Below are 21,586 nucleotides of genomic sequence, written 5' to 3' on the forward strand. Positions count from 1 at the left end.
GCTTTCACCTGCACCACCACTGAATTATTCACAAGGAGAAGCTTCACTCATATGATAAGATTAGCATTGTACTATCAGGAGAACTGTTTCGGTCTTGTCAGTCCTCAGTACATCAGAAACACATGTCAGTTTAGGAGGCAGGATACCATTATTATTAAAAGACTGATTATAAAATACTTTCAAATCATCAATACCTGTCCCTAACGCAGTTTTCTTTAACCAAACCGAGATTTCAAAATGTAAACACCCTGAATATTTAGCCTACCATTATCTAAGTTAATATATGGCCATATATATTTTTGCACAGTACATTTTCAGTAGCTCTTTTTCAAAAGATAGGAGTAGTAATACTATAATATTTATTACAAGAGCAGCTGAAGATAGTTACAAGGAGAATGTGACATGGTGTGGTTAATAGCTGAGTCAACAAGCCTTTAGCCTATTTATGCAAAATGTGTAGACCATAAATTATTATGGAATTACATAATGAAGGAGTTGTCTGTATTAATATAGCATCATGGTTCATATTATATATAGACTTATGTAGAAGGACAGTTAAACATATAAGAGATTTTGATATAGTGCAGTTAAGTATGGTATTGGACATAAGATATTGTATGAGGTGGAATATATTATATAAGATATAGTATAATGTGCTATGTAATACTAACAACAACAATACTAATACTAATATTAATACTAATAATATTAATAACAATAATGATAATAACAATAGTTATGCGCCTTTCCGCAATATAACATGAATTTTAAATGCAAAATGCCATAGAAAAATAGCATAGTAGTAATATAGTGTAAAGCATATTATAAAATGCATTATTATTTGGCTATTATTATTATTATTATTATTATTATTATTATTATTATTATTATTATTATTATTATTATTATTATGTTACATAGTACGTGATAGTAATAGTAAGGTATGGTAAAATATAAAACGTAATAATCCCTATCAATGGGACCTGTAAAAAGTAACGTAAAAAGTATACATAAAAGTATGAGTAAACAAAAACATTTGCTATGTTTATGTGTGCGTGTACTTTATACACCTGCCTAAAGAAACAGCCAATCAGAACTATAGATTCACGCCCGATATCCAATCAAACGATTGACGTCAGTGTCGAGGACATGAATAAACTCATGTGGACAAACCGACAGAAAACCACAGAGGCGGAGAAGTTATTAGGTTATTACTGACTGTTACTCTGCTCAAATCCACTCGCCGGTGGTGTACAGGAGACACAAAACAAGCGCACCGGTAAGTTTAAACGCTTCAGCCAATCAGCGCTGTTCTCGGTTAGGAGCCGTCCAATCAGGAGCTCGCTCCTCTTTGTTGTTGGTGATGACATGAAAATATTGTTGTTGCTGCTGGAGGCTGCGGAGACTCGGCGGTGGGAGACAGACAGGCAGACAGGGAGGACCGCGGGTCTAAAGGGTTCAGAGGTGTCGATCCGAGTGAAGATTTTACTTGTTTAGTATTGTTTTGGACTGTAAGGCAACTGCGCGTTGCGGGGAAAGCCGTCATGTCGGTGAATATGGACGAACTCAGACATCAAGTCATGATCAACCAGTTTGTTTTGACGGCTGGATGCGCCGCCGATCAGGCGAAGCAGCTCCTACAAGCGGCCCACTGGCAGTTTGAGGTGAGACCGGACGCTGTTTAGTCATGTCTTTAATGCTGACTGTTCATTTAATCTCCAAGCTGCATCTGAGCTGTCCACACATTTTAATGAAAGCCTCGTGCTGTGTATTTAAAGTAGTTTGAGTCCTGCTTGACGACCACGCGCTCCTGGAGCTAACATCAGCTAAGCTAGCAGCACTGAGGACGTGGTGGTAGCCTCCTCGCCGTTTTTTGTTTACATTCTCGTCAGGAATCCACCGTGTCATTGCCAAGCTAATTGTTGTTAGCCTAACTGCTAGCTGCCTTTATCAAACATTATGATCGCCCCAGATCGGCTATTGTTTTATGGTTTAATGGCTGTCATTGGAAATAAAAAGGGTTTATGATAACGTGGAGAGCTCAAATCACTGATGCCATCTTGTCAGACAACAAGGCCTGTCTGATAGCATGTTCTCATCCATTACTCAGTGATCATAAACTACAGGTTTGGCTTGTTTGTTCAGATCAAATCTCACAGGATGATAAACTGAACCCTCCCTGCTAAACGGATTCAAACAATCTCTTAATCACATTTCCTCTTTTTATGTTTATTGAATGGGTCAGAGGAGTCAGCACAACATTGTGCTGAATGATTGTACTTTTGGTCCTTTTACAATAGAAGATCAGTTGAGGAAAATACTCAAACACTGCTCTTAAGTACAAATTTGAGGTACTTTATTTAAAGGTCCCACAGAAAGCTAATCTTCAAGTTCATACCTGTATTTTAGGTATCTACAAGAACATGTTTACATGCTTTAATCTTTAAAAAATCATTACAGACAGGGAATGACTAACAGTACTGTAGTTGCAGTTTCTACTTTTATATATTATAGTTGTGATATCACAACTTGGCAGAAATCTTGATGGCTTGTTTACAGTCACATTTTCTGTGTATGTGCTGTGTACGTTTGGATACTTTAACAGTATTTATATTAGGGCTCAGCAGGTCATCGGCCAGGCAGATTATCAGGGCCAATATTTGGTATTTTTCTCATTATCTGTATCTTTGTTTTATTTTCATGATTGCAAATAAAATGAAACAGTGCAGAGAATGTGTCAGCATGGGAGGAACTTTTTGAGCTATTTTTGTTTAATCATTTTTAATTTAAATTTTCATTTGTCTGAAGTTTTGTGTTTGAGTTTGTTGTATTCTAAATTCTAAATGCTGACAGAAAAACATACATTTTTATTGTAAATGCATATGGGTTCCAAATATTGGTCATCAGTCTCTTTCACTACTAATAATCGATATTGGCCCTGAAAACCCAATATTGATTGACCCGTAAATTATACATACCTACACCTGCTTTACACTAAAAAAAGACATGGAAATGTGACTTTTTTTTACAATATGGGACCTATAAATATTTGCATTTAATGCTACAACACCATGAAAAATTGACTTTCTAGGGATTCGTGGTTCCCACAGGATAGCCACGCCCCAAGCATATGATCTTATAGAAAATGATGCATTGCTGTAGATTGAACTATCCAGCAGTATGTAAAGGAGCTAAATGATAAGCACAGCCTTAAACATCTACAGCATTAAAATGTAACATACACATTAATGAAGCAGAAATATTCATCCGAATACATCACTGACAGGGAAAATTGTACTACACATTATATTTTGATGCAAATACATATATTAACTTAAGATTTTAAATGCAGGAGTTTTACTTGTAGTGGAGTATTTTCACAGTGTTGTATTACTGCAGTCAAGGGGCTGAGTACTACTTTCATCACTGGAGCACATAGGTTAGAGAGTTCAGACTGGCTGTACTGAGAGCTACGTTAAGTGGTCTGACATTGATCCTAGTCTTGTTCAGTTTGGCCTATATATAGACTGATTAAGATGCATTATCCTTCCAGCTGTTCTCAAGCCTTCCTGCGCTATGAACGCTTATTAAAAGCTGAACTGATTAGTCGATTAGTTAAGTCTCTGCTTCCAGCTCCTCCTCCATGTTAGGGTTTATAAACTGACTGTTTGGGTTTTGGATTCTTGGCCAGACAAAATAAGATGTTTTAACTCCTCTGGGAAACTGTGTTGTGGCATATTTTTCTATTTCCACACCAGAGATTTCCAGAAATAGTGTGCATTGTAAAGTAAACAAAGTAAAACACATATCACATGAGGAGTTCAACTTACAGGAGGAACTTACAGCGTGGCTGAGGTGAAGAAGTCAGAACAAAAGCAGGGAGGCAGTATTTAATGCCTCTGATTAGGCTCAAGTGATTCCACCTGAGGAGGCGGGTCTTTCCCAGGCGGGAGCGCTTGATCCGATTCACCTTTCAGGTGAAGTCTTCGGGAAAAAAATAGGGGGAACATTTTTAAAAAGCTAGGGAAATATAATAATCACAATTACACATTTAACATTATGTTGAAAATTTATTATAATTTTTAAGCACTTTTTCAGGTCATTTCTGTGATTTTTTAAAAACTTTATTTATTTATTTATCTCTGTACACTAATTGTTAATTAATTTCTTATTCTCTTATCCTTATTTCTTATTCTTAACTTTTGGGTCATTTCTTTCATCTAATAGAATATTATTTTAAAAAAATAAACTAGGTGTAAAGGACTAGGGAAAAAAGAAAAAAGCAAGGAAAATAGAATTATCAAAATTCCATATTTATCATTATGTTACAAATTTATTATAATTTCTTAACACTTTTCCAGGTCATTTTCATTTTTTTTACTTCATTATTATTACTTATTTATTTATTTAGATAATTTTTAGATACTTTTCTTGTACTTTATACTAGTTTCTTGCTAACTTTTGGAGTCATCTCTTCTTCCATTGTGCATTGCCCTCTTCAAGCCAGTTTGCACTGGTTTCAGTTGTTTAATCAATATCACAATTGTTAGATTAATATAAAATGTAAATAACATTAGTTGCAGCCCTGCAGTCATTACTCTTAACCCTTCTGTTCCTGTCAGCTGACTTGGATATGAATGCAAACACCACTCTGTGTGTGTGTGTGTGCGCGCATGTGTGTGTGTGTGTGTGTGTGTGTGTGTGTGTGTGCGCGCGCGTGCGTGTGTGTGAAGCCCTCGGGCAGATAGAGTGTCAGATACAGTATATCAGGCCTGTTGAACAGCTGACAGACACCTGAAGCATGTCTGACTGCTGAGCCTCCAGATGGTTGTGCTCAGACCACACCTCCATCTGTTCATCTGTTGGGGCCGAGCGATCGGTGGAGGAGGAGGAGGAGGAGCAGGAGGAGGCTCAGCTCCTCTCAGGTGTTTGCTGTGATTGTCTTAACTTACTCAGGAGCTCAGTGGTGTCAGTGGTACTCAGAGCAGCAGCGAGTCAGGCTATTGGTTTATTTTGGTTTTGATAATTAGCTGGTACAAGTCGATACTAAATGATCAATAATCGATAAGTCTACAGAAAATCAATCTGCAGCTGTTCTGAGAACTGATTAATCGTCTCAGTGATGGCAACAGAGAGGCTGAACATTTGAATGTTTAAGTGAAAGCTGAGAACATGTTTGGTAGGTGACTGTCGGTCAGTGTTCAGAGACCATTGTTCTGCTGCTGCAGTGACTAACCTTCATGTTACCAGGACAGCACAACACCGCAGAGTCCTGTGAGACAAACAGCTGACTGACGACAGCACGGCCGGGAAACACATGTAGTCTGATCAGACTTTTTTTTAAAAAGACATCCTTCTGCATCAGCATCTAATGTGACATTTGACCTCCAAAGCGAGGCTGTGAGGACAGTGTGTGTCACATTCTGTACTGATTTATGGTTTGTCATATTGTAGGCTTATGTTTAGTCATTTATAAGCCTTATGACTAACATGGACTTGATTTAAACGGATTTATTACTAATTCTTTATGGCAGAAGTAATCCCATTGAACGAGCAAACAACATAAAGTGCTTCAGAGAAAGTCAACTATGGAGCTGAAACAATTTATCCACAACTTTTTTGTTAATAATTTCATCCATTTTTCAAAGAAAGACACAGCTTCTTTCCTTCGTATCTTTGTATTTTGGACTGTTGATTGGACAAAACAAACTATTTAAAGATGCCCTTTTGGAGTCTAGGGAATAATAATGGAAAATTTCCCACATTCTCTGACAATAAAACTTTAAACCCAAACTAAAATCTGCCTGTTTCTGAACCATATGTTTACAATTTGCCATTCTAGAGCAAAAGAAAAGAAAAGGGTTAATTGGAATACAAAGCTGCTTTTTATTTTAAAAATAAAAACAAATAAAAGGCAATCATTAAAGATCAAAAGTATAGCTCACATGTGGAAATAAATATCATCAGTATGCTTCCTCCTCATCCGAATGAGGAGATATTTTTCTGTGCTTTTACCATTTTTGCAAAATGTTTTTTTTTTTAATTAAAAGGTGCCCGTGTAGTCTGCTAAATGTAAAAAAAAGCAAACAAATTATTTTCAGTGTTGATTAATATGCAGATGCATTCTCAATGATCCAGTTTGTTTGGAACATAATGAAAAATATTAAATTGCAGTTTCCAAGGATTTAAAGTCACATCTCAAAATTTTCAATTTGCAACGATATAAAACAAAAGAAAGCATCTGCATGCAGGAGAAGCCGGAACATGGCAGATATTTGGCGTGTTTTTTTCTTGATAAGTGACTTGAAAGATGAAGTATCTGTTATTGGGCTGATGGATTCAGCGCTGATATGCATGTGTGTGAGACTGGAGAATACAAGGTGGTGTTTGTGTTTGGCTCCTCTCCGTCAGTGTGAGAACGTAGTAAACAGACCATTGTTTCCGTCAGTGTGACAGCAGCGGCCTGATTACTCGCACTGTTCTGATTCTGGCTGTGAGCCGAGGCTGAAGGCAGCTTCTGTCCTCAGCCGGAGCTGCAGCGATGCTAACAGCTCTACCACAAGCATTAGATAGACACTATGCGGTATGTTTCAAAAAATAATACTTCTGAGGTTTCTGCAGGTTAACATTGTATAAATTTGACTTTTACTTAAAAAGCTCCTGTAGTCCTGTACAAAAGGACCGTATTGTTGCTAAATGCTGTGAAAGCTGTGACATAAATAATTGATTTCAGCATTATGTCCCTTTTTTTATGCCCCAAATAATAACCTGTTATCATAATAACAATAAGTACATGTACTTACGGCTGAGCAATATGGAGAAAATAAGTATCAAGTATATTTTTGACCATATACTTCAGTGATTATGGTACGGTTGACTATTGGTGCCCTTGCTAAATATTTACACTATGAGATTTTTGATGACGAATCATCAGTAATCAGTAATGCAAATAACAGAACAGCTAGAACAGTCTGGTAAGTTTATAAAAAATGACATCAGTGTCATATCCCGATATGGTTCTGATATTAATATATTGCACAGCCCTACATGTTTTTTTTTTAATCCCAGCACATTTTCAACTTTTTAATCCATGTTGTTTAAAATATGACATCCAACTCGTCATATTTTTTTATAGGATGAAAACATGGTTAGATTTTAATCTGACACGGGACATGATCTAAAAGGCTTAAAAAAGCTTTTTTGATTTTGTCCCCATTTTAAGTAACAACATACTGAATTTAAAGTGAAATTTTTCCACCTAAATATATCCACCTGTATTACATGAACGTTTCTGCTCTGAGGACATAAACTCTCCAGTGCCGCAGCTTTGGGGTGAACGCCGGTGTTCAGCTGCAGGTCAGTATCACTGCGCTCCTCCGTGTGAACCTCCCCCTCAGTGTTTGTTTACAGCAGCAGGAAATGTGAATGGACAGTGTGACATTAGCGACCGAACGGGGTCCTGAGAAATAAACCGAGACGAGACAAAGAGCCGCGTGGACTCTGTGGCCTTTTTATACAAAAGCAGCAAAGCGCTTTGACGCTTTGAGATGTGTGTCACGTTGTACGGCAGACATTCCTGCACCGCCGCTGCTGTTGTCAAACAACCAGACTGTGGGAGGAGGGGAGGAGGGGAGGAGGACGGGGGAGGCTGCGGGGGGAGAAACCACTGCATTCACTCAAGTGTTGGTGAGGAAGAGGCCTCCAGTGAAGGGAAATGGAGGCTACGCCGAGCAGCAAAGCAAGCTCACGCTGCCCGTCTGCTACTCGCTCTCCCGTTTAACCCTTTCAAACCTGGATTGACGTCACTTTTCTTGTGCTGGGTTGTGACGCTCTCACCCTGAGCAAATTGGTTGGTTTTCTAAAAATCTATACTTAAAATTATTTTACAGAATAATAATTATTATTCTTATTTCTGTTTTTTTCAGGTCAGTTCTTTGTTTGTTTTTTTTGTCTTTTTTTTTTTTGTTACCTTTCACTTTTTTTGCACATTTTTTAAAGTTTCTCAACGTTTTTCCATGTTTTTGAAAAATAAAAAAAGGCCATTATACTCCGATTTCAAAGGGTAAAAACATGGTGCGGTTGAGGGAACGGCATCTACGTATGAGAAAGTAATTTTGGAGAACTTTTATAATGCAGTGTGAAACCAACATCGTTTTTTCAAAGTTGTTGGTTCACTTCCCACACTGATTATCTTCTGACTTCACCCTCAGTGTTTCCCAGCATTCACATGAATCAGGCTGCAGTCACATCCACAGGAATGTCTTCCCTCTGTTATCAGCTGCTTGTTTCTCTTTCTCCGAGGTCATGAAGTGTGTGTTTGTTCTGTGTTCACAACAAAGAGGAACAATACAAGAAGCCAACTCATTTCCTTGTTTGTGCAGGGGAGCAGCCATGAAAGCAGCTGTTTATGTTTTATAGCTGTTTTCCAGCCAGCCGACTCCTCCGACTCCAGCTGGAGACCTGCTGTTGTACGGCTGCAACAATTTTTTTAATTTTTTTATAAATAACCAAGTATTTTCTCTATTAATTGATTAATTGTGTGGTGTTTAAAAAACAGTGGAAAATTTTCATTTTAGATTTTCAGAGTCCCAAGGAGACGTTTTTAAAAGTCCAAAATGTTCAACTTACTCCAAAAAATACCAAAGATGAGCAAAAAACATCAGCAAAAGTTATAAATATTTCATAAGCTTTCGTTTGGTTTGCGATCACAGAAGAGTAAGAAGCTGCAAATGTTTTTTTTTTGTGACATTTGTTTGAAAAGTTACCAAAACAGTTAACCAATAATGGAAGTTGTTGGTAATTATTTTCCTGTTATTTGCTTGTTTTGTTTTTTTCATTCATTAAAGTAAAATGCAGATGCAGATATTGGCCCCAATAATCAGCCAGGCCGATAATCTGTCGACCCCTTCTCTCGATTATTAGGAAATAAGTTACAGCTGTTGATGAATCATTTTAGCTCAGCTTTGTTGTTGTAACATTAGCAAATTTGGAGGAAGTTTTGGTGTCATTTGGCTTCCTGTGAAGTTTCACTCTGTATGTCAGCGAGTCAGTTAGCTCGAAGCTAATCTGTGAACGCCTGGCTCTGCTCTGCAAACCCTGTTTCAGATCCCGGCGTGGAGATAATGCTTTTAACCCCGAGCTCACGTCACCAGTTGTGTTAACTGACCCGCGAGCTGATAAAGGCGGGGGAGAGAGGAGGAGAGAGGGGGGGAGAGAGGGAGAGAGGAGGAGAGAGGAGGAGAGAGGGAGAGAGAGGAGGAGAGAGGAGGAGAGGGAGGGGGGAGAGAGGAGGAGGAGGGGGAGAGGAGGAGAGGAGGAGGAGAGAGAGGGGTGTGTGGGGGTCACTGACTGTTGGAAGAGGAAAGAAGGCAAATGTTTCTGCACTTCAACATGTGGTTGTTTTTATGAAATAAAAGTGCTGATAACACAATTCTCTCTGTCTGTCCTCCCTTACATCTCTCTCTGCCTCCCCTCTCTCTCTTTCTCTTTCTCTTTCTCTTTCTCTCTTTCTCTCCCCCTCTCTCTCTCCCTCTCTTGCTCTCTCTCCCCCTCTCTCCCTCTCTCCCCCTCTCTCTCTCCCTCTCTCCCTCTCTCTCTCTCTCCCTCCCCCTCTCTCCCTCTCCCCCTCTCTCCCTCTCCCTCTCTCTCTCTCTCTCTCTCTCTCTCTCTCTCCCTCTCTCTCCCTCTCTCCCTCTCTCTCTCTCTCCCCCTCTCTCCCTATCTCCCCTCTCTCCTCTCTCCCTCTCTCCTCCTCTCTCCCTCCCTCCCTCTGCAGACGGCCTTAAGCTCCTTCTTCCAGGAGGCTAACATCCCCAGTCACCATCACCAGATGGTAAGTCCATTTGTTTCCTCTTGAAGACATTTTTTTTTTTTAAAAAAGGCATGTGCGTCTAAACGGAGGCTGACTGGCTGTTACTGGATGGTGGAGTGGATGAACCCACTGACCCGCTGGCTGCAGACACACAGCTGGGCTGTACACACACAGCAACACTCCCCGCAGTCAGAGCGAGCGAACACAGATCAGTGAAAGATTTTACAACACTGCTCCTAAAAACATAAAGAGATGTTTTATTAGAGCAGGTTATAAAGCGCTAAACTCACCTGCTCTACTTTTTGCTCTTTAGCTGCTGAGCTGACGGTGCGAGTCGATCTGTTTCTGTTGAGTGCTCTGAATTCCCAGGCCCTCTGAACTACCCACAAAACCCAAGCAAACACATTCCACAGTTTACACAGTCATGGAAAAACCTGGAAAAGTTGTGCAATTTGCAAATAGCAATTTCCGGGCCTGGGAAAGTTTGGGGAAATTATATATACTCTAAAAGTCTTGGACTTTTGTTTTGCAAACCTGTATAATAACACGTGTTCAAAGATTGTTCATGGATTGATATTTTTGTTGTTTTTGCAGTTTCCGGCTGAGACAAATGGTGTAGTTTGTTTTCTTTAAAAATCTCTTTTAAAGAATACATGCCATCAAAACCTGCAGGATGCCATTTTTTTTTAAATTGGGAGTAAAAAAAAAAAAAACACAAAATAAAGCGATATAAATTTGTGTGCCGCTCACCTACGGCCAAAATAAAAAGCGTGCTTAAAAAAATATATGCATATATGTTTTGATTTTTTTTTTTTTTTTAAATAATATGTATTTTGAAAAAATGATAGATAATAATAAGAAAGAAACAATGTTTGTTTCAGAGAATGTATGGTCTTTAAATTTGCCTTAAAAAGTCATGGAAATCTCTAGGTAATAATGTGTACGAATCCTGATTTTAATGTTTAAAATGTGAAGGCAGCTTTGGACTGGGACAAACTTTGGTTCTTCTGAACGTTTCTGTCTTTTGGGGTTAAATTTCTCATCCAGATTATAAAACTTCAGTTCATAGTCATTTAGCTTTTGGGCAGGAAACTCTGATCTCACTTAATTTGGGCTGAAACACATCATGGAGGGTGTGTCACGCTCTGATCACAGTTATATTAAAACAGCCTCTCTGCTGTAAGGAAGGGTGTGTGTGTGTCTGCAGCCATAATAGCTGTTTAATCTTTAATTGCAGCCTTCAAATGCAATAATTATGGGCTTACAAAGAGGATTCATTGGACAAAAGTGGGTCTGAATGAATGAAATAATTCTTCTGTGGCTGCGCAGACTTGCGTCACTGCGTACTTGGCCCCGTGCTGCTTATGCAACCCTGTTTCTTAACTGTGTGCAGGTCTGAATCTTCTCTCTCGGGGTTTGTCCGATTCAGATCATGCAGGAAGAGCATGCCGACATCTGCAGCCGTGTTTTGTTTTCAGTCTGTTTTCCTTCCCTCCTCCTCCTCCTCCTCCTCTTCCTCCTCCTCTCTGCTGTTGGTGTACGTGCCTGTTGGTCGCTCTGGGCGGAGCATGTTGTAGCTTGAGAGGGTGAAGAAGGAGGAAGTGTGTGTGTGTGAGAGAGGCAGCGGCTGGAGTTTGTTATTATTTTGGGTGCAGTACGGTGACATCATCTCGCCCAAGGCTCTGGTGTGTGTGTGTGTGTGTGTGTGTGTGTGTGTGTGTGTGTGTGTGTGTGTGTGTGTGTGTGTGTGTGTGTGTGTGTGTGTGTGTGTGTGTGTGTGCGTGCGTGCGTGCGGAGTTGTACAAAGCTGTACAGCTGTAGAGGCCTGAGAGAAGGAGTAAAGCAGCTCATGGTGAGCATCAACTGCGAGCTCCTCCTCCTCCTCCTCCTCCTCCTACGCTCAAGCTGTCCCAACATGGCTCCACGATGCCCTGAGGGCCGTGAGCATGGACGGGAAAGAAGTTAGTGTTGCAGCAATGATTATACTTTAATGAAAGATTAACTCCATCTGCTGTCGACAAGTTGTCGACTCTGTCAGACACAGAGGAGAAGGAGAAGACAGAGAGGAGGCTCCGAACAAACAGAGCTTATTGTCTGATCGCTAACTGTCGATGAACTGTTTCCTAAAAACGACTGTTGGTGGATGAGATCAGACTGAGTCAAGCTGCTTTATTTATAACACATCTGAGACATCAAACACATCCAGTCACAATAAAAACAGCAGATGTGAAGACAAAACTGTGGTGGTGAATATTACACAGATGATAAAAACTTAAAAAACAGCCCTGTAGAGAAAAGGGGAACTTTTGCTGTGAGTTCAGGCTCTGAAGGTCATCGGCTTGATAAAAAACTTGTTCTGTGGCATGTTGGTCACGCATGAGGCTCGTGTGCAGAAGGAATACCATTGTGTAACCTGTGTGTGTGCGTGCGTGTGTGTGTGTGTGGCGTGACAGTGTCATCAAAGGTGTTTTTGTTTCTAATGTACACAGAGTTGCAGCCTGAACACCGGCGCTCCCCGAGGAGCCGCGCAGGAATGTTTCTGTTAATATTTCATCCTCAAAGCAATGAGTCACATGTTCTGTTGTGTGTTCATGTAGCAGACAGTTTGTTTACAATAACGTCAGATCCAGATGCTGTCACTCACGTTGTGATTCAGTTTGACTGATGACATTTTACTGACGGAGCGCGTCAGCAGTCTGTGGGAAAACACATCTACTGAGACATGTTGATCATATTTCACACATGACTGTTTCCCCAGACAACAAAACCTGAAGGACATGGGTCACGCTTTGCTGTACATTTGCAAGAGAGTGAAAGCAAATTTGGGCCCTCTGGTTTCTAAAAGGTGGCATTGGAATTAAAGTCCCCACAGTCACAGATTCTATCAAAATGATAGACAAATGAAAGAATTGGTCCCAAAACAAAAGTAAAGTGCGAGTCACTGAATATGATAGAAACAAAATGAATGGCCAAAGAAGAATCACACTTCAAACAAATTCAACTCAGATGTCCTCTCAAAACAAAAAATACAGAAAGCCAACTGAAGGTGTTGACTCTCTGGAGACAAACAACCAACTGAGAAAAGCCAACCTCCCTATAAAACCTCCCAGCTGGCTGATAACTGGAACTCAGGAGAACATCACAGGTGCACCCAATAACTGCTGATTAGCAAGGAGACCTGGGACAGGATTTTGGATCTCTATGCATCTCTGACCAGAACATGAGCTAATTATTAGTTTGATTTGTGGTTTTCTGTTTTGATAACATTTCAGAGGAAACACTGAACATCTGCCATGTTCAGTAATATTATATCATGGTGTATTGGTGCAAAATGTCAACAGTTTCACCACATGTAGAAATTCAGCTGCACCAAAACTTCTCATCAAGCCCCAAACTGATTTAAAATAATCTTAATCTGCTTTGTTAATTTGAGCCCCAAAAATGTGCCTTTATGCAAAACTTGTTTTTTAGATACACCTGCATAGAAATCCAATAAATCCTACTTTTATGGTTATTAAGGATGATAATTTAAAAAAAAAAACACACACAATAATGAAAAAATAAACATCTCTTTTACACAGAATGATGTTTTTTCCTTTTATCTAATAATTGCTTTTTTCCTAGTAAAATACCCTTCTCGGCACACAGGAAATGAATAATTAAATTTGAGTTTTTTAATTAAACCTGTTACAATCACTGCTACACACTGCTTCATCCTGAGGAGTTACCAGTTAAACGATGCTCCAAAGGCTTTTCCACCTAGCAGAAATCAAGCACTTACTTCATAATATTCAAACTCTAAACTCTTGTCAAACTATCAGTGCTCTTCTAAAGATAAAACTGTTCGGTTTTTTTGGTAAACCAGCAACTTGAGATAAACTTAGTTAATCTCACAGGAAACTGAAGCATCGCTGCAAGTTCAGATGGATAGAAAAGATTAATAACTTCAAAAACTTTCAAATAAAACATGAAAAAACAACATAAACATCTGTAAAGTGCACTGAGACAAAAACAGCTTGAATATAAAAATGACACTTTGGGTGATGGAGGCTGGTGGAGAGAGTGTCTTGTGTTAGCAGCATGAAATTCAGTTATTACGCTTAAAGCAGCAAAACAAAGTGTCTCATAGAGTGGTGTAGGAGGTAAACAGTTGAGTGTGTGTGTGTGTGTGTGTGTTTGTTTACACATAACTGAGTGTGTTTGCTCTAAATATAGCGCCCTCCCTCCTGCTGCACAGCTGAGAGGACCCCTCCTCTATTTCTGTCTGCTACCTGATCTGTGTGTGTGTGTGTGTGTGTGTGTGTGTGTGTGTGTGTGTGTGTGTGTGTGTGTGCGTATGTAAATTGCACTTTAATTGATGTTCTCACTGAGGACGTTTGGCATTTAGCAGCGTGTCACACACAGATCACAACTGTCCACAGTTGGATTTTAAAGGAGATCTGTGAGTTTTCGGTCCCGCTGTCAAAAACATTCACATGGTGCTTCTTCTAAAGCCAATTACAACGTGTTTAGACTTGATGTGCAACAAAAAAAAAAGAAATCAATAAATAAAATAGGAATTTTGTATTCATACCGGGACATGTTTAAAACCTTGTTTTCATTTGGCAAAATATATCACACTGCTCAATGCATACTATTAGATATTTATCTAATTAAAATACAGTCTGAAGTCACAGAAGAATAACACCAAACTAACATATTTTTGGAGATTTAGTTCTACAGATGTGTTATGAAGGATTTTCAGTATGAAAATCCTTTAAAGCATTGGTTTCCAATCTGTGGGTCCTGACCCCCACTGTGGATCACCTAAGCCTTATTGGGGGTCACATGGTCTTCTTGATTTTAAGGGGTGTAAGAAGTAAAGTAAATTAAATCATTATTTTTAATGTTTATAATACTATTTAAGATATAAACTTTAAAAAAAAACAACCACAAAGATAAAGGAGAAATACTGAATTTTGAAAATAATTATTATTGAAAATAATTATTATTTGATAATAATATATTTAAGTATATATGATTTTTGCCTGATGAATGTCCAGTTACTAAAATTATCTTAATTATCGTAATTCTTCCCTCTCCTACGCACCTGTTTGGAAATAGATCTGCAAAATGTTCGCTTGCACTGGCATGTATTACTTATAAAATAAAAAAATATGTATTACAGACAGAGAACTGCATATAAGAAAAGACTAAAAATATCAGGAAAACTACATATCTGATGCAATATCCACAAGAAACAGTTTCATCAGGATTCATCAAATGCAGGCGTTTTACACAAACCTGGTGGGGAAACGCTGTTCAGAGGATTTCTCAACAGGAATTCTGTTCCCTGCTCTGAAACAGAGTTTATGACGGTTTTATCTTGCGAAATAGAATTTGAGAAATAATAACTAGAGAAATAATTTACAGCTCCTAAATAAATAAATAAAACACTGATCTTGGACTGGTGACCTCAGTATTTCTAAAATCCTGACAGCAGCCTGCATCAGCGAGGGATTGTTCTCCTCTGACGAACGCTGTTTCTGACAGATGAATTCAGTTACTATAGCAACGGGTTTTGTTCACAAATTCAATAAAGACATGTTTTAGATTTGCTGCTACTCTGACTTACACCTTTCAAAGGCCTCTTCTCCATGGCAACTGTGGCTGGGGCTCATGGGTATTGTAGTATTTGGAGCTGTCCATTGAATTGGCAAATAAAAGCTGAATTCTCAGGAGTTGAAATTAGGGGTCCACTGCTATGGTTTTTCAGGGCCAATACTGATACCGATTTTTAGTGGTTAAAGAGACCGATAGCCGGTATTTGGAACCAATATGCATTTACAATAAAAATGACAATATTTTTTTCGTAATTTAAAATTTGGAATATAAATGCCTTTAACAAATGTGTAGTCAAAACTGAACCTTTCAACATCATGTACAGCAAGTTCCCTGCAACTTTGTTTATAGTTAAGTAAAAATATAAATAAAAAATGAATTAATAAAAATAGCTCCCTGAAGTTTTACAAAATAAAAGCTCTTCCCATGCTGACTCTTTCTCTGCATGTATTGCCGCATCACAATGTATTGTATTGTGATACCGACTTTTTCATCAGTTCATTTTATTGGCGATCATTAAATAAAACACAGATACAGATGTTCGGCAAAATCCCAAAAATCCGCCCTGATAATCGGCCAGGCTGATAATCCGTCAACCTTTAATCAGGAGATTGAGGTATCTGTGTTCAGTAACATCGATGTGATTTTTAAAAAAGCTTTAAATTACTTCCTGTTAACTTCCCTTCTGTTGTGTTGGTCCCACAGATGTGTACTCCCAGAAACACTCCCGCCACACCGCCCAACTTCCCCGACGCCATCACCATGTTCTCCAAGCTGCGGGCGTCTGAGTGCGGTTCCAGCGCCGGCAGCGGCCCCTCACAGGCATCCATGGCCTGCTCCCCCCCTGCCCCCTCCTCCACGTCGGGTTTCGGCTCCTTCTGGGCCTCCTCGCCGCCCAGCCACCAGCCGGCCTGGCTTCCCCCGTCGTCGCCCACCGGCCACCACATGCACCACCACTACCACCACCACATGCAACAGACTCCCATGTGGCCCCCAGTCTCTCAGCAGAGCGGCTCCCAGCAGCCCCCCGTTGTATCGGCGCTCCACGGCCAGAGATGAGATGAGGCGGCGAGGGAGGCCGGTTCGAGTGTAGCCAAATGAATCTGTTTCAGGAGGATGGGGGGGGGGGTCAGGAGGGGAGGAGGATCACGTGTGGAATGAGAGGAAATGCAAAAAGACAAAGATACTGTTTTCCTCTCTTGTTTTTCTAAACTGAAGACGAGCTCAGCGGGAGACTCTTCCTCGCCGTCTTCATCACAAAGTCACCCAAGCCGAGGAAGAACCTGGAAGCTCTCCGATGATAACACTGAGACGCGAAGTCTCTGCAGAAACTTCTCTTCATCGTCAATGCAAAACAAGCCCAGCAGAGCACTCTCTGAGGATAGGAGCCATGTGATCTTTTTTGTTGTTGTTTTTTTTAAAAGAAACTCTTCTTCTTTCAGAGGGTTCAGAAATAATCTGGCAGGAAGTCGGCAATAACCAGCAGATAAACAAACAAAGGTGGCTGAAATGGCCTGAGAGCACGGAGCATGTGTACAGTGTGAACAGGATTATAGATGTGTGTTAATGCGGAGCCACGAGGCAGAGTTTCACTGACGACCACAGAACGGCTCCACGCACTGAAACTCGACTCCGGCTGGGTTACACGCCATCGTACCACAGAGGCACAACAGTTGGTGCATATCATGCATTATTACCATTACATCTGTGTCACAGAGCAGATTTACCACAGAAATAAACACACGGTGATCCCTGAAAATCCCCGAAGGTTGTTTAAAAACATTCACCTCCATCTGCATGAGAAAATATTTCGTCTGCTGCACATTAAGAAAGAATATTAATTATTCTGTCATCCTCTGTCCCCTTTTAAACGCTCAATTTGTATAACATAAAAAACAAGAGTCGAAATTTAGCCTCTCTTTTACTTGCTCCTGTTACGATTATGCAGTTTCTAATTCAGCATTTCTGTAATCTGAAAAAAACAAGTCAGTGGAGTTTACTTTCTGTTTTCTAAGACAAATCAGCTTTTTCCGCAAAGTTTGTATTAGAAACAAAATAAAACTTTGTGAGCACAAAAAAAGACAGCTCCCATGAAAATGTGCCAGCACAGTCTGTGGGCTTATGGGAAACATAGTCTGTTAAAGGCTGTTAAAAAAAGGAAATTCTGAATAAATTATGATATTATGTAATTTTTCTTCTTCCAAAGCTGAATTTTTTTGCAAATGACAGTTTAAGTTGTGGTTTCACAACTGTCAGCTCTCAATTTTTATTACACTGATTTCATTTTATATTTTATACAAAACTTAGGGACTGCTTGTTATTTATGAAAGGGGAGAGGGCTGCAAAAAGGGGAATTCTTTTTTTTTGAATTGGCTTAGGGGAGGGACATTTAACTTTAAATGGTCGTATTTAAAATAAAAATAAAAAATTATATACTCTCAGAACCCCCAAACAAGAGTGAGTTTAAAGGTGTGTTTTCTTTAAAAATCTCCCAAATCACACCATTTATCACAGCCAGAAACTGTGAAATATGATGATTTGTAGTGAAGGGGGGTCATAAATTTGTCACTCAGTGAGGCTCAAGGAAAAGTATTTGTAGCTCCAGACAGGGTCACGATACGAGAAAACCAAAAGTCACACCCCAGCCACTGCCCTTCTCTGATAAATAAACTACAGTCCCTTAGATGTTTTGTTGTGTCGCACAAGAAGAGCAAAGACATATTTCTGACTACCTGGATAGAAAATACAGACGCAAGTTTGGAAAACCTTTATGCTGCAGCAGACGGAATATTTTTTTCATCCAGATGGACAATTAAGTGTTTACTGATCCTGTAAATCCCTTCAGAGCTGCAGGAAGTGTTAAAGCTACAGTAGGTAACTTGAAAAAAGTGTCATATATCATATACTATATCCTGACAGTAGTACATGACAGTTAATCTCAGACTCCTCGTAGTGCTCCTAATGGCATTTCCAAGACTCCTCTGGGCTGCGATTAGTTGTTTTTTTAGTCAGGATTTTTGCCTCACCTAAACAAAAACAACCAATCAGCACCCTAAGAAGTCTAGCAAATGCAAAAAGGAGCACTATGAGGAGATTATCTGTCTCATGTACTACTGTCAGGAAATAGTGACAGTTTCAAGAAATATGAACAAAAGTTTTAAGTTATCTACTGTAGCTTTAAGAGTTTCCGATAATAGACGAGAGGCACATGTTGGTCAATGTGTCAAAAAAAGGTGAATGAAGATGAATTGCAAAGTATAAATCAGATCAATAAGTTTAGTAGAACGGCAATATTTTGAAAACTTGAGGAGCTGCCACATTTAGGATGCAAGTTTTTGTTATGAATTATTTCAGCCTGACGGTCAGAGACTTAAGACAACATGTTGGAAGGTAGTTTTTAATTTTCCCGACTGAAGAAAACCTCATGAAGAGTCGGCGTCAGATTGTTTTTTCTGTTTATTGATAATGAGGCAGTTTTGTAAATAAAGCCAAAAGATTTCAGTCACGCTGATGAACTCACAAAAACGCACATTTTAATTTGACGGGCTGCCGGTACCTCTGCCATGTCTCTGTGTGTCTGTGGGGGGGTTTTAGAGGCCAACTCAGTGATTTTCCACACAACCTTTCAGACGCTCAACCACTCCTACCTCTTGTCTGTGTGAATGGGAGAGGCCCCACATGTGCTCTGAATGTATTCTCTGCTGCAGACACAGACAGGATCAGAGGGTTTAAACAAGTACAAACCGCTGCCCAAGAATTTACAGCAGAGCTCGGCGTGCGGCTGAAATCTGTGCTCACACCTGAATTCAGCCCAGAGCCCTGAGTGACTTTTTGCGGATTCACGAAAAAACCTCAAAGAGACTCTGTTTGTTCACACGCTTACAGAAAAAAAAATCACCAGTAGATTAGTTTCAAGTGTTGATATCGAAAAAAAGTCACTTCGCGAGAAAGAGGAAGCAGTTATTGTCGAAATCAGGGAGCGACGAGATGCAGAGAGAAAGAAAAAAAAAACAAAACGGATTTTTGTTCCTCACGGCGTCACACAGACAATCAACTGTTTCCTCTGTTTCTGTATAATTTTCCTCTTTTATTTGTTTCACACCGGCTCACTTTGAGTCCGTCTCTGGGAGGTCGGGCTTCACGATCAAAGCTGTTATTTTCCCGTCAATAGATTGCTCAAATACACTGTTCAAATCCAAAAACATGATAAGATTATATGTTAACTCCTGATACAGAAATGAATGAAAGGATCTGTGACGTAAAGGAAAAATCCCTCCTGAAACACTATAATAACAGCTGCTGGTGGTGTGTTTTACACCTCTGGACTCATTTTTTTTTTTCTCTTCTGTAAATCTTTCACATTCTTGGGTAATATTTTGACTAAATGGAACCAGTCAGCATACAGACATGTTTACCTCCCTTTCTCTGGGTAATTTTCCTTCTTTAAAAGGAGTTTTTGCAGGTTTAATAATATAGATACTTTACATTTTTTTATATTTTCTGAATGCAACCCAGACAGTTTTACATTTTCTCATTATTCTTTGTCAGTTGCGGTTTTTGCAGACTGTTGGAGCTTTCTGTGGTAAAATAATCCATCACAGTGAACATTAGCATTTCAGCATCATTGAGACTGACTGCATTTCCAGTTTTGATTGATTTGAAAAGACTACATTAGTTTCTTCATAGGGGTGTAGTCACAAGTTTCATCACAATGCAATGTAATAGTTATTTGAACAATAAATATTTGCTGATATCACAAAGTCTGCTATGATATGATTCTGATTAGATTATATTCAGGGGCGTGCGATCAATATGAGACCATATCAGTACATTTCCTAACCGTCTTGTTCTTGGCTGCCTACCATTGTCCCATTGTCTGCCTGGCACTGTTTGAATGTTCAGGAAGGAAGTTTGCGCGGACAGAGATGATGACACACTGGTACCATGGGAATTTCAAAATAAAGGCGTATCTTAGAGATGACTGTATGCATTGATGTTTTCGATTTTCATTGATTAAACTAGATTGCTGATAACTGATCAATATATGGATCCAAATCGATGCATCGTTACATTCCTATTTCATTATCAATTAATCTGCCCATTTCTCAAATTATCAATTCATCGCGTTTTGTAAAATATCAGTGAACAGAAAAACAAACTGTCCACAAATACAAAAGAGTTTACTATTGTGTAAAAGCAGCAAAGTAAGGTGCTTATGTACAGTTTTTAGGTACTTGATTATTTTTATTTTACGCTACTTTTCAGCTCCACTACAGTTCAGATTTCAAATATTAAAAGTTTAAATTCAGCTACAACGTAAACATGCTGCTTACAGGTTCATGCATCAGTAAGTTTTGGTACTCTATGTACATGTTGTGTCTAATATTTCTATTCTTTGATGCAAGTTAATATAAATGATGCAGACTTTATGTTCACTGTGATGGATTACACGACTCCAGAAATGAGTCTGCAGGTCTGTTTTTATGCCTCATTAAAAAGAATGAAAGTCAAGGCTAAGATGTTTTCATGGAGGAGTTTGATGACCCGAGGGTGGATTTTTCCTTTAAATCAGACAGTTTGTGGACGAGTTGAGGCGGATGTTGAATGTCTGAAATGTGCTGAACTCCTGACTGATGAGTTTTGGTGACGGGACGTGTCGTCTGCTGTTGTGTTTAATGAACGAGTTGCATGTTTGGGAGGTTTGGGGGAGGACAGGAGAGTCTTTGTACAGGCTTCCTGCGGGGTGGATTACTGGCTTAGCTCCGTTATGGAGCTCCATGTAGACGCGTACTGTGACTATGGAGATTTTGAATCTGTATCCAGTAAAATCCAGCTGATGTGTCCCAACCACCCTGAAGATTTTACAAACTGGGTGTTTTTTTTAACCTCCTGTTCAACTTTTATTTTGCTCTCACCAAGTGGATGACGGTATTTTTTTTCTCTAATCCATGGCTCTTTTATAGAGATTTCTCTCAAGTACTTTATGTTCATTTCCTCTGTTGAAATTTGTATTTATATGTTTAATAAAACAAGGTATGATCTGCTACTTGGCTTCGTCTCTCACTGCTGACAACATTTCATCACACTTGTTGTAGTTTTTCCTGTCAGGGCTGAGGGACAGTTGAGAAAGCAGAAAAACTACAAGTTTACTCGTCTTTGCATAAGTGAGAATGA

The 21,586-nt window shown here is 39.4% G+C and overlaps 1 protein-coding gene across 1 annotated transcript; it reads left to right on the forward strand.

Moving 5' to 3' along the window:
- The first annotated feature begins 1,381 nt into the window (after positions 1–1,381).
- ubald2 (UBA-like domain containing 2) lies at positions 1,382–21,458 on the forward strand. The gene is made up of 3 exons (XM_042504593.2): positions 1,382–1,664; positions 9,776–9,832; positions 16,118–21,458. Exons 1-3 carry the CDS (start codon positions 1,545–1,547, stop codon positions 16,469–16,471), a joined length of 531 nt encoding a protein of 176 aa, XP_042360527.1. The 5' UTR covers positions 1,382–1,544; the 3' UTR covers positions 16,472–21,458.
- Positions 21,459–21,586: the final 128 nt, after the last annotated feature.

This window comes from Plectropomus leopardus, chromosome 18 (assembly GCF_026936395.1).
Source record: "Plectropomus leopardus strain MGB_pleo_1.0 chromosome 18, ASM2693639v1, whole genome shotgun sequence".
Lineage (NCBI taxonomy): Eukaryota > Metazoa > Chordata > Actinopteri > Perciformes > Serranidae > Plectropomus > Plectropomus leopardus.

Excerpts from the sequence above, each read along its gene's own strand:
- ubald2 (XM_042504593.2), top strand. The coding sequence starts at position 1,545 with ATGTCGGTGAATATGGACGAACTCAGACATCAAGTCATGATCAACCAG. Across the intron at positions 1,665-9,775 it reads CGGCCCACTGGCAGTTTGAG|ACGGCCTTAAGCTCCTTCTT; the intron begins GTGAGACCGGAC and ends CTCCCTCTGCAG. Across the intron at positions 9,833-16,117 it reads CCAGTCACCATCACCAGATG|ATGTGTACTCCCAGAAACAC; the intron begins GTAAGTCCATTT and ends TTGGTCCCACAG.